The sequence below is a fragment of the Capsicum annuum genome, chromosome 10, assembly GCF_002878395.1.
Source record: "Capsicum annuum cultivar UCD-10X-F1 chromosome 10, UCD10Xv1.1, whole genome shotgun sequence".
Lineage (NCBI taxonomy): Eukaryota > Viridiplantae > Streptophyta > Magnoliopsida > Solanales > Solanaceae > Capsicum > Capsicum annuum.
Window position 1 is genome coordinate 71,245,892 of NC_061120.1, and position 12,649 is coordinate 71,258,540.

General features: G+C 31.8%; 2 protein-coding genes across 3 annotated transcripts; one reads left to right on the forward strand and one right to left on the reverse strand.

The window, feature by feature from the left end:
* Positions 1 to 1,057: 1,057 nt before the first annotated feature.
* LOC107845539 (protein CURVATURE THYLAKOID 1A, chloroplastic) lies at positions 1,058 to 4,654 on the forward strand. Of its 2 annotated transcripts, none has more exons than XM_016689919.2 (5): positions 1,058 to 1,399; positions 2,438 to 2,532; positions 3,139 to 3,246; positions 3,457 to 3,528; positions 4,373 to 4,654. In XM_016689919.2, exons 1-5 carry the CDS (start codon positions 1,240 to 1,242, stop codon positions 4,436 to 4,438), a joined length of 501 nt encoding a protein of 166 aa, XP_016545405.1. In that variant the 5' UTR covers positions 1,058 to 1,239; the 3' UTR covers positions 4,439 to 4,654. The 2 variants fall into 2 exon arrangements, with proteins under 2 accessions (XP_016545405.1, XP_016545406.1); XM_016689920.2 differs by having other exon boundaries at positions 1,066 to 1,399; positions 4,345 to 4,654.
* Positions 4,655 to 4,798: 144 nt separating this feature from the next.
* On the reverse strand, positions 4,799 to 8,892 carry LOC107845540 (eukaryotic translation initiation factor 1A). Its single transcript, XM_047397998.1, has 2 exons — positions 8,494 to 8,892; positions 4,799 to 5,172 (listed from the first exon to the last, which is right to left on the reverse strand). Exons 1-2 carry the CDS (start codon positions 8,746 to 8,748, stop codon positions 4,990 to 4,992), a joined length of 438 nt encoding a protein of 145 aa, XP_047253954.1. The 5' UTR covers positions 8,749 to 8,892; the 3' UTR covers positions 4,799 to 4,989.
* Between the last annotated feature and the right edge of the window lie 3,757 nt (positions 8,893 to 12,649).

Genomic DNA, 12,649 nt, shown 5'->3' on the forward strand with positions numbered 1-12,649 from the left:
TATTTTTAAAAATTAAATGCATATTTATCATCATTATTATTATCAATAATTTTTATCTTTTCCTAATATGTAAATAAAATATATTTACATATATTTTATAACATTTAAATTTTAAAAGGGATAAGTTTGAAATGTACTATGTATTATTGTTTCTACCACTAATACTAGTTATATAGATATTAAAGAGATATTAAGAAAATATAACTCTACTTCAATTTAAATTTCATTTAAATTCAAATTCAAATTCAAATATAATATGTATTTGTTAAAAGAAGATCAATTTATCATTCTTCTTTATCCATAATTTTTCAAATAAAATTCATACTTATCTTATAATGTATATATTTGAATTAAGAGAAATATTTGAAATCAATAAGATTAATTCACATGTTATTTTCTTTTTAAAAAAAGTTCCCACTTTTTTTTTTCTTCTATCACTATAACTATGTTCTGCCCACTACTACAATTTATTTATTTATTTATTTATTTATTTATTATTATTATTATTATTATTATTATTATTATTATTATTATTATTAAGTAATACTACTACCACGCCTGTTTTAAAAAATAACTAAAAGTACTACTACATAAGTGTGTACTATTATTATTAATATTAGTTATATTAATACTTTTATTTTTTTCAATATTTATAAATATTTTTTAAAATTAAATGCATATTTATCATTATTATTATTATCATCAATAATTTTATATTTCCCTAATATGTAAATAAATTATATTTAAATATATTTTATAACATTTAAATTTTATAAGAGATAAGTTTGAAATAATATATATCTATTAGAACTCTTTAATTATTAGTTTCTATTTTTAAGATAATAAAAATCTGTTTTGTAAAAGGATAATTTATTCAAATTCAAATACTTAATTTTTCAATTCAAAATTTTTATTACAATATTTTTAAATTTATCTTAAAGTATTTTTTAATATTGTCTTAAAAATTACCACATGACTATTTTAATAGTTTGACACGTGGCATCTTATCTTACTTATGTTTTGTTTTATATATATATAGAGAGAGAGAGATTGTACTATTACGTAATTTGGTCCATGATTTTAAAATGTGTACGTGAGAGTAAAAAGGATTAGTTTTTGAAGATAGAGAACGGACGAACGAGAAAAGCTTTAGGTATTTAACATAACCAAATCTCTCTCCATCCTAAAGAGAGCAACTCACAGAGGCTAAGTAACCAACACACAGCCACACATCCAAAAATGGCGGGGGTTGCAGCAGCTTCTACTTCCATGGCCGCCACTGCTGCCGTCTTTACTAGTCATTTCCCACTTAAGGCCAACCCATTTTGCTGCTCTGCCTTACCTTATCTACCACCCCGTGTTTCTACTCCAGCATTTTCCACTTCCTTCAACTTTACAGGTATTCTTTCTTCCATGTTTGTTTTCCCTCGAACTAGTTTGATTTGTATTTCAGGGGCCGCAAAGTACGGGAGTTAGGCAACTCGCAATTTGCTATTTCTTTAAGTATTCCACGTTTTTCGAGTTTCATGCATAAACTATGAAATGTACAAGTTTTCTACTAAATTATCACCAAGTGTTTATTAAAAACACATGTCAATTGTAAGTTCTTTTGCTTTTTCTACCTGAAAATTCTGATATTTCAGGTAGAAAAAGGAACAACAGACAATTGGGCGTGTTTTAATAAATAATTTATGGTAGTTTAGGTAGGAAAAGTGAACACCTAGTAATTCAGGTAGAAAAAGTGAACTCCTGAAACTCACAAAAATTTGATACTTCATCTTGTGTTTTTGACCATCAACATTAATAAATGGGAACTTAATTATGTAAGTTACACCTTTTTGGATACTTTTTCTGCAATAAACTAGTTATTAGCTTTTTCTACTTTCCTGTATCCTTTTCGATGAATTGGCTATTGACAATTTAACCTAGTTTTGGTAGCCTTACAAAGTACTTCTCATTTGTGATTTCTATTGTTATTATAATTTCAAAAAATGTCCATGCTTCTTGCTAATGGATAATGGTTTCAAAAAGTGTCCATGCTTCTTGCTAATGGATAATGGTATCTGACTGACTTAGTTCAGAGTACATTCCAATTTTTGGTTGTGATGCATATTTGTGTGGAATTTTTCATATTTTAGTACGATCATGTTTCGTGGACATTGTGATAATATTGTGTATATAAAACCAGAAATTTGTAGTAAATCCTGGCCAAAGTTGGAATTCTTTTTCTATCTAGATTATAAAGGTAAAAGCTGGAATTATGTTTCTACCTAGATTATAAAGGTTGTATGCAGATAAGGTTCTGGACAGATAACAGAGAACCTCTAGTTACTGGCTTAATGTTGTTACCTAAATATAAGTGATGGGCATTGTATTAGTATGATGTTTTCTGTTTTTCAAAGATGTTCTCATGATTTGTATTGATGTTCTGTAACAGAATCCAGAAGGTCTTCATTACTCCAGGTTAAAGCGTCTTCATCTGAAGAAACTTCTGTTGATACTAGTGAATTCCTAACCGAGCTAAAAGAAAAGGTAAACTAGATGGCTTGTCACAAACAATCAAGTCATTTGGTAGTCCATCTCTCTTTTGTTGCATCTCTTTGAGGTTTATCAAAGAGCTAAACCTTGTTTTGTAAATGCTACATCACCATAGAGCGTGAGTTACTTATTCCTGCAAAATACTTATAGACCAGTACTCGTCAGTTTGTTACATTTATAATTTCTTGACATTTTCTTCGATTTAATAGTAAAAGTAGATCATTGATGAGTGAATCACTAATAGTCAAATAGGACTATGTCATGATAACTTTGATATGAGAATTCAGTGCAACCATGAACTTCTTGGTTTTTTAACCTTCTTTAGAGTGTTCTTCATAGTTTTTATCTGCTGAATGCTACCTAATTTTGGCTACATAGTACGCATTTTCCATGTTGGAATATTTTGGAATGGAGACAACGTGAGAGTCCCTATAATACAATTAAAGAATTATTTAGAGATGCATTTTACTTTACTGATTGGAATAAATAGCTTTTCATTTTTATACGAGATTAGGATTGGATCTATTTTTAGCCTATTTATGATTTATGAACGATTTGTTTATGTCTAACCCACATTGAATATTTGTGTATTGGTTATAGTGGGATGCTGTTGAAGACAAGACGACAGTGCTACTTTACGGTGGTGGGGCAATTGTGGCAATCTGGCTATCTTCAATTCTTGTTGGTGCCGTCAACTCAGTTCCTCTGGTAAGTAGATCGATGGAATATAAGATAATTGATTTACTTGAGGAATTGCTTTAAGAATGTTCTGAGTCTTTTCCCTGCTATATGTTTCTGAATTTTCATATGTTTCTGAATTTTCATTTGTATGAGAGACTCAGATCATGTCTTTAATAGATCTCTTCTGTGGTTTGGTCCAACCATCAGGAGTCACTAATGTTTCTCCCTTTTCTGCAGCTACCGAAAGTCTTGGAGTTGGTAGGACTTGGATATACTGGATGGTTTGTCTACCGCTACCTTCTCTTCAAGGTAAGATTGTGGCTATAAGCTAGTACTTTCCGTTAAGCAATAATTATGTCACGAGCTTCCTATTCTCTGTCAGCCTAGACTAATTGAGGTACATGCTAACTTGCCCATACACAACTACTCCCTTCGTTTCAAAAAGGATGACATCTTATGACTTGGCACGAAGTGTAAGAAAAAAAATACTTTTAAATTTTGTGGTCTTAAATTAAAATTGTATCAAAACTACCAAAATGTCATTTAATCTTGTGGTCTGAAACATGTCACATGGAAAGTTGGAATTAAAGTGTTGCCAAAAAAGGAAATGGGTCATTGTTTTTGTAATGGACTAAAAAGTAAAGTAGGTCATTCTTTTTTAAACGGAGGATTATTATTTTTTAAAAACACTGTCAGCCTGTCAGTATCGTACTTTTTCCAAGAGTTAGATGTTCTAATAGTGAACCAGATAATCTTGAAAGCACCATTTGAATATCCATCTGGGCACCTTGAAAGATTGGCCACAGGTTGCTCAATGCATTTCATGGCCTGACTTTGCAAGGTGGCCTGCTATCCTATTGTTTCCTATGTGGTGTGAACTATTCTTCATAATCATTGTTTAGTAAGTCCATCCAGTTTCAAGGGGTAGTGTTTGTGGATAAACCGACCTAAAGTTAACTTAATAAGAGGGGCTGCGGGTAGTTTCAGACAACCCCCTCTACATCACATTCCTCCATGGTGACTCATCCCATCAAACTAGCCAAAACTGAGATACTTCAATGTTATCACTGTGCTGTCTATGTCAGTCTCATGAACATTGCCTAACCATGACAAATCTGAATTCAGCTTTGAATTTGTTGTTCGTTGCTGACAGTCAAGTAGAAAAGAATTGGCCGAAGACATTGAGGAATTGAAGAAGAAGGTTGCAGGATCTGAATAAATGCATGTAAATTTGATGTCAAATTCACAGTGAACGAATCCTAGCACCAGTGCGAATGGGCTGTCAGTTTCTTGTACAAGCGGCATATGCTCATGGGAAGTAAGAGTAGGTTTTGATGTATTTTTCTTCATCTTAGTACATCTTCAAATATTCTGTGTTTCAGTTTCATTTGATAGTGTTATGAATGATAGTCTATTTCTGCAGCTTGTTACACCATACTGGTTCTCTCTCTCTTCAGGAATGGCTCAATGAATCATAACCTAGGGCTCGTTTAACGAGGTATATAGCAACAAACTCAGAAGAAGCCACCAAAGAATATTCAAAAGCATAAATGCAGGCAAACCATCCAGGAAAATGTGCTAATCCGAAAAAATATAGTAACTCGTTATTATTGTATCCGTATCATGGAAGCATAAATATTCATAAGAGAAACCTAAATGGCATAAAGCTTGATCATATGTTTCTTTTAACATACATATAAGCTCTCAATCATAGAGAATTAAACACCCATAAAAGATTAGTAAGACAAAAAAAATTAAGTAGCAAGAACTTTAAATTCTGTCGATGTCCTCATCCTCAAACTCAATATAATCATCAACATCGCGCTCATCCTCTTCATCCAATACATTAGCAACACCCTCATTGAGCCTAATGTTCTCCGGCAACTCTCCATATGCCTTCAACAGCCTGGCCTCATCTGGCATGTACTTCAGGATAACATCAGCTTTATCATCCTGGCAAATCCAATTATTGAGTTAATAAATATTACACATCCACATTCTAGTAGAACTAAGATAACAGCAGCAATCCAATGATGCAATTGATTGAACAAGTAAAAGTAATTCCCAAAGCCGTTTCTGTTCTGGCTAAACAGAGACATACTTGCAGATTCACAGGACTCAATCACACAAAGATCCCACTTTTCATTGTGACTATAAGCTATCTATTGGAACAACAACTCTGAATGGAAGAATAGTTTCAATACTGAATTAGAAGACTATGGACTATGGAGGCAAATAATTTTGTTCATGTTCGTATACAAGGATGGCTATATTCAACTCCAGTTGCATATAAGCTTTGCATAGCTGGTTCAATATCCTGATAGAAGAAGCTGTTATCAAAAGAGCAAAAAAGCTCTAAGGTCAATTAGGCCTTTAAGGCGCAATGAAGAAAAAGTATAAATGAACATGTTTAGTCCAAGAATAATAATTATAAGCGTGAACAACAAATATATGGACAAAGAAAATGATTTTTTTTTAACAAAAAAATTAAATATAGTATCACGTCTTCAGGAAATGCTCATTTGCAAGAAAATATTTGTCTATTTGAGCCTTGATGACAACGCTGAAGCGAACGTTAAGGAAGGTGAAGCGCTCAACATGGTTTGAACCTGTAACACCCCGCAATTTGGGCTAGAACAAAAAACCGTCATTTCTATGCGTAAATGATCCAAGAGCCATAAATCCTATGAAAATTTTTTTGTGTTAATCAATAATGTAATGTAGGAATCTAGTTGAGCATGAGTCGATATCATAGAGGTCCCCTAACTCAAGGACTAGTTGAAAGCTTTCCTATCGTTCAAGTTTTAGTGAGCATCAAAACTTGGGTCAACTTCAATCGACCATAACTCATTATATATGACAAACTGGGTGACCTACTATATATCAAATGAAAGGTCTTTGAGTTCTCTTTCCAACGCCACTAATTTTGCCAAAATCCGATATCAGAGCAAAAGGTTATGCCCATTTTACTCTAGCATATCAGCCTGGCAACTGTCTGATGACATTTCTGACGGCTTATCACATTTCTGACGACTTATCTGAAACTGTCGTCAGGCTTAGGCAGAAAGTCATAAATTTCAACATTTTGTGATGACATAAGCTGATGGCATGTCACATATGTGACGACATCAGCCCAATGTCATCAGCTGATAAATTCAGCATTTTCCAAATGGTTTTGGAGGGGTATTTTGGTATTTTTCCTTCACCCCATAGCTCTATAAATATAAGATTAAGCCCCACATTCACCAAAATATACTCCTTTCTCTCAAATACACTCAAGAACCAAACCCTAGGGCCTCAACCTAAGATTCAAGATCCCTTAAAATTTCACCATTTAAATTCCAAAATTGATTCAAGAATTAGAATCCCCAAACTAAGATCTTCAAGAATCATCTATCAAAAGTACAAATGGAGTCCCAAAAGAAAGTGTTCATCCAAAGTTCATAATCTAAGGTACGCGGGATTTTCCTAAAAATCTCATGGGTGTAGAAATCATGTTTTAAGAAAAGGGTTTTGGATTTATGAATATAATCATGTTTTAGAAGTTTTGACGGTATGGTTTTGGTCTTCAGACCTTCCCCAAATTGATTGAAAAATTATATATATATATATATATATATATATGAATGTGTTTAAGGATGAATATCTAATTGAGAGCATGAATTATAATGAACCCCTCTCTTGTTATGATTTTTCCCATCTTCCATATGATATGGATTGTTCTAAATTGCATCTTGAAAGCATGATATGAAATGTCTTGATTTATGCTATGACTTGAATATGATTTCAAAATAAAAAGAGAGGGTTATGCATGTTGATAAATGTTGAATATGCATGTAACAAAGAGTAGCATGGTTTGCCAAAAGAACACATGACCACCATATGTTTGAATAATCTCAGCATAGTTTTGACTCGTGTTTTCGGAACATGAAATCTTTTATATTGTTTGCATGTTTGGGTGGTCTGAACTGTGTTTTAATAAAAGAATTATGCATGATATATTATGGCTCAGAAAAGAGGACTTGCAAGTTTTGGTACGACGACACCAATTCAGATTATGCCATGGTAATTCAGAACAAAATAGAATGCATGTTTGAAGTCCGAATTTCCAGATGTTGAAACTAGAATAATGCATGATTCAGAACAGGATAAAATTGGGCATAAAGAGATGTTAGGTGGTTCCCGAAGAAGGCACGAGTTCAAACAACTCGTTGCCCGAAATCGTGATTTGCCGATCCGGGTATATTATATTACGCTGGCCTAGTGCCGTGTGGCGTATCAGAATCAAAAACTCCAACCCTTGCGGCACACTCGGGTTGGGGGCTTCCCGTCGAGTCAATGACGGATTCCATACCGCCCGTGGAATATCATAATTGTAGGGAAGTGCCACCTAACTCAAAAGTAATACAAAGATCAGAAACTGCTTTTGACAGAAAGGTTTTTATGTTTTTTCAAGAATGCCCATGTGCTTTGAAAATTATATCTTTCATGATGTTTACGACTAGCTCTCAACTATTTTATTTATATAAAAGCTTTATTTTGGATTGCTCTGCGTACCAGTACATCTGTATTGACCCCCCCTCCCTCCAGGTTCTGAGGCACAATCCAGGGGTTCTGATAAGCAGTAGATTTCATTAGAGAGAAGTGAAGAGTACCGGTTGGTGAGCCTTCTATATTTCAGAAGGCCTAGTTTTCTTTCAGACAGTTATTATTTATTATAGTTTTGATCTACTGAGGGTCTTGTCCGAGTTTTCAGACAGTTGTTATTTGATCATGTAGTAGAGATTTCGACGGTTTTCAGACGGTGTTTAGTTGATATGGTATTTTATTCCTTATTGTTAAACTAAATTTAGATTATGACCATGTTTCCGTAGCAGATTTTATTTCCGCATTTCCTATTTATATATAAATGGTGTATATAATTACAAGTTAGAAGGCTCTCAGGCCTTCATGATTCGGGATGTCCGTCATGGCCAAGGCCCTGGTTCGGATCGTGACAGAACCCAACTTCAGGGCTTAGGCACACCTTTGATAAAGCTGAGCCGAAGATTGATTGATTGACGTAGAAGATTATTTCTGTTCCTAATACGTAATTCATTAGGGTCACAAAAGTTATACATGGAATGTTATGAAAAATCATACATCAAAGTGGAATAAAATACAAATCATGTAACCCAAAAACGAATGTCTTTCTCCAAGGATGCAACATCAATTAGTCGAAACAAAAACAAATCTGGAAAAACAAAAAAAAAATGGAGAAAAAGATGTATGTACCTGATAATCACGAAGGCCAACGAGAACAATGTCACCAGCTGCAATCCAAACTTTCTTATGCATTTTACCACGAATATGACAGAGACGTTTGGTTCCATCAATACATGTAGCTTCACATCGTCCGTTACCTAACATACGTTGTACCTGAGCGTATTCTTGTCCATCTTCTTTGAAAATAAGTTCTCTTTTCTCATCATCGGCTTCGTTCTTCCCTCTCTTCCTGTTCTTACCCCCCTTTCCCTTGTTCTTCGGCATGATTTGCTTCTAGTTTCTCCTTTTGTTGAAAACCCTAATTCTTGTTTAATTAATGAAGAATGTAGCTGTTGTTTTTCCTCTGAGAAATGGGGGGCTGATTTGTTTTCTCCTATTTATAAGGAGGATTTGTTTGCTGCTACAAGTTGAATTTGAAATCAAAATGAGCCACAAGAAAAAAAAAAAAAAAAAAGAAAGTGATCAAAATAAATTATTTATTTAAAAAATTATCAAAATAAGCTAAACGTACTAATTTATTATATTTTTTATTTTTTATTTAATAATTAATTAACGGAGTTGAATTTTTAAAAAACATAAAAATTTATTATGTTTTACATATTTATTTGTAAAACCTAATAATTTCTTAGTTAGAAAAATATATAAAACATAAGAAATTATTACGTTTTACATAAAATTTTATATAAAAAAAATAATAATTTGTCACATCATTAAAAAAGTTACTCTTTTTCAAAATTTATCTTAAAACACGTAAGAAAAACTTACGTTGTCTCCTTTAATCCTGACCCACACCCACTTTCTTCATTTCTCTTTCCTCATTGTCACATCACCAAAGACATTTGATACAAACTCACAAAGTTGACAGTTTTGAATTTCTTTATTCCTGAGATTGAACTTGGGTTTACTTAGTCTTTGTGTATTTGTGCAAACCAGGACTATGTGCCGACGGTGTTTGACAACTTTCCTGTCAATGTGGTTGTCGAAGGAACCACAGTGAATTTAGGTCTTTGGGATACTATAGGTAAAAATATCCACTTATTACAGCTGATTAGTTCCAATAATGTAATAATCATTTCCTAATCCTTTAAGGAGGCAAAGGAATTCTGATTTGTCTGTTCTCTGATCACTTTTATAGGCCAAGAAGATTACAACAGATTGAGGCCACTGAGCATTTTTTTGTCCTAGCATTTTCCTTGGTTAGTCGTGCACAGAGGTGAACCCAGGATTCGAAGAATGCGGGTGTACCATTATCTTTACATAAGTCTTGAGAACCTTTCAATGAGGAATGAAGAATGGTGTTATGACGGACTGACTGGTCAATAGAGGCTTAAATAATGACGAAAATATAAATACATAGGCTAAATATATGTTTTAGGATAATAAATAAATCTCTAACTCAAAAAAAGCAAATGAGTGTAGTAGCCTAATGGAAAAGGAAACCTTGAGTAAGCAGGAGGTCGTACTTTCGAATCCGTGTTGTCATTTTCATTGCTAAAAATAATAAAATAAAAAATTTGCAAAGATAAACGTGACCCTGGAAATCAAACCTGGGTCACTTTTGTGGGAAAGTGCAACTAGAACTAAGGCATCCAAAGTTCACTGGTGTTCATCAGGGCGCACTTATGATTATATATAAGTATCTTCAGGTATATACATGTGCCAGGTCCGCCTCCGGTCGTGCAAGCTACGAGAACATACTTTAAAAGGTGTGTTCTGTTGAAAGCTATTAACTTTATGAGTTTGTATAAATGTCTTTGGTGATGTGATAACGAGGAAAGAGAAAAAAATTAAGTGAAAGGTGATTAAAAAAAAAAAAAAAAAAAATTGAATTAAAAATATTGATAATTTTGATCGGCTAATGTCAAAGTTTCATTTAAATTGGGATTAAATTAATTAGGATGTAAAGTGTAATTTTTTAAAACTTTTTAATTTTTTAAAAAGTCTTCAAACTCCAAATTTTAAATTTTAGATTTTAGATTTTCCCCTTTTCTTATCATTCAATCTTTCTTGTTCTTTTTCTTTCTCCCCATCTTCTTCTTCTTATTTTTTTCTCTTCTTCTTTTTCTTTCTTTTTTCATTTCGTTTTTTCTTTTTTAATTTTCATGAGTTATTTTTATAAAAACAATTAAAAAGTTTGAAAAGAAATTTTTTGATTTTTTTAAAAAATTAATAAAGAAATAATTTAGCAAATTCAGCAACTACGAGAGTTACTTCAGCAACTACGAGAGTTGGTTCAACAACTACGAGAGTTGCTTCAGCAATTACGGTAATTGCTGCAACAACTACTATTAGTTGTTGTGTTACAGCAACTGTTGAAGTTGTTGTAGCAACTATCGAAGTTGCTGCAACAACTGTCAAAGTTGCTACAGAGATCTTTGTGTAAATATGTGATAGGAATATTTGTGTAAATAATAAAACTTGAGAGTTTTAAAATTAGTATCATTAACACTAATCTTAAAATTGTCACCTCTATTCAATATTTAAAACTTGGGTCACTCTTTTTTAGTTTTGAAACTTTTTTGTCACCCTTAATTAATTTGCCCAAGAAAGTGGGTGGGGGTCACGAAAAGTGGACAACGTAAGTTTTTCTTTTTACGTTTTAGTATAAATTTTCCGAAAAAAATGTTTTTTTTTTTAGTGAAATAGTGATGTGACAAATCACTATCTTTTCTTACCTCAAATTTCGTGTAAAACGTAATAATTTCTTACGATTTCATGTAAAACGTAATAATTTCTTACGTTTTATATATTTTTCTGATAAAGCGTAAGAAATTATTACGTTTTACAAATAAATATGTAAAACGTAATAATTTCTTACGTTTTTTAAAAAGTCAACTATGTTAGTTGACCGTTAAGAAAAAAGTAAAAAACGTAATAAATTATTACGTTTAGCCTATTTTAATAACTTTTTAAATAGATAGCCTATTTTAATCATTTTTTTTATTTTGTGATTTATTTTGATTCCAAGTTCCTACAAGTTAGAAAAGGACAACGAACGGCACTACGACTAAACATAGGAAATTGAAATCCTAGACTCTGGGAGAGAGTATTCGCTGGCTTATTGATTCTTTATTAAGCGTCGTTTATAGTAACGAGTATAAGCATTTTACTCTCCTTCCATTTTCTTTGTAAATGCTATTTAAGTTGTGTTTATATTTCTTTTTAATTGTTTTTTTAATTTTTGTAAGAATAATTTGATTAAAATCTTTCTATTATATCTTTATTCAAATTATCAAGATCATTAATTGAAAAGAGATTAAAGGTGTGTCCAATCTAAATTTAATTAGGGGTATAATAATAAAAATAGTTTGGATTTTATATCAGTAAGAAACTTATTAAGGGAAGTGTCCAACCTAAATAAAACACTTAAAAGGGATGAAAGAGAGTATTACTTTATTCCTTCTTTGGTTAGGATTAATATAATTAGCATAGGGTAGAATTATAGATAGATAGATAGATAGATAAATAGATAGATATTTTAACCTAAGATAACAAATTACAATACTATAATTCTACGTTATGCTAATTATATTAATTCTAATATTAAAAGTGTGAAGATCCTTAGAAAAGTGAATCAAATTTTTTGTCCTTCATTAAAAATCACAAAATCATCTTTTACTACTTTTTTCAAATATATAAAAATTAAAACTTAATTATTAAATCTTACCTTGTTTGAATTATATACCTAAAATTTTTATGTAAGACCTTGTATTTAAATTACATACCTAAAATTTTGGACCTTAAAATCAACTAAATTTTTTAAAATAAATTACTAGAAAAAGTCGGCCAAATTGTGACATAGGTATCAAATATGTCCAAGGAATTATTTTGTTCTAAGAGTTCAGGTTTCTATTAAATTGCTCCTAACCCAAGTCGTACTAAATTTGCCCCAACTAAAACTACTCGGTGGTATGAGTAATTTTTGCTATCAAATGCAGGAACTTAGTTGAATTAGAATCTGTTAGTCTAATGTAATGTTGTGAAGAATTTTATCCCCTAATTATAATATTAGTTTGGTATTTTTTGTGATGTATATTTTGATGTGTTAGCTAGCAAAATTAATTGAGATGTCTTGGTTATGCCACGTCTTAGGCAACACTATCTTGTTACTTCCTCTATTTCATTTTACGTGACACATTTAGTTTGTATAAAAAAAAAAATGCTA

Coding starts and splice junctions, on each gene's coding strand:
- LOC107845540 (XM_047397998.1), bottom strand. CDS start 8,748: ATGCCGAAGAACAAGGGAAAGGGGGGTAAGAACAGGAAGAGAGGGAAG. Junction 5,173..8,493: donor TTGGCCTTCGTGATTATCAG/GTACATACATCT, acceptor TGGATTTGCCAG/GATGATAAAGCTGATGTTAT.
- LOC107845539 (XM_016689919.2), top strand. CDS start 1,240: ATGGCGGGGGTTGCAGCAGCTTCTACTTCCATGGCCGCCACTGCTGCC. Junction 2,533..3,138: donor TAACCGAGCTAAAAGAAAAG/GTAAACTAGATG, acceptor TATTGGTTATAG/TGGGATGCTGTTGAAGACAA. Junction 3,247..3,456: donor CCGTCAACTCAGTTCCTCTG/GTAAGTAGATCG, acceptor CCTTTTCTGCAG/CTACCGAAAGTCTTGGAGTT.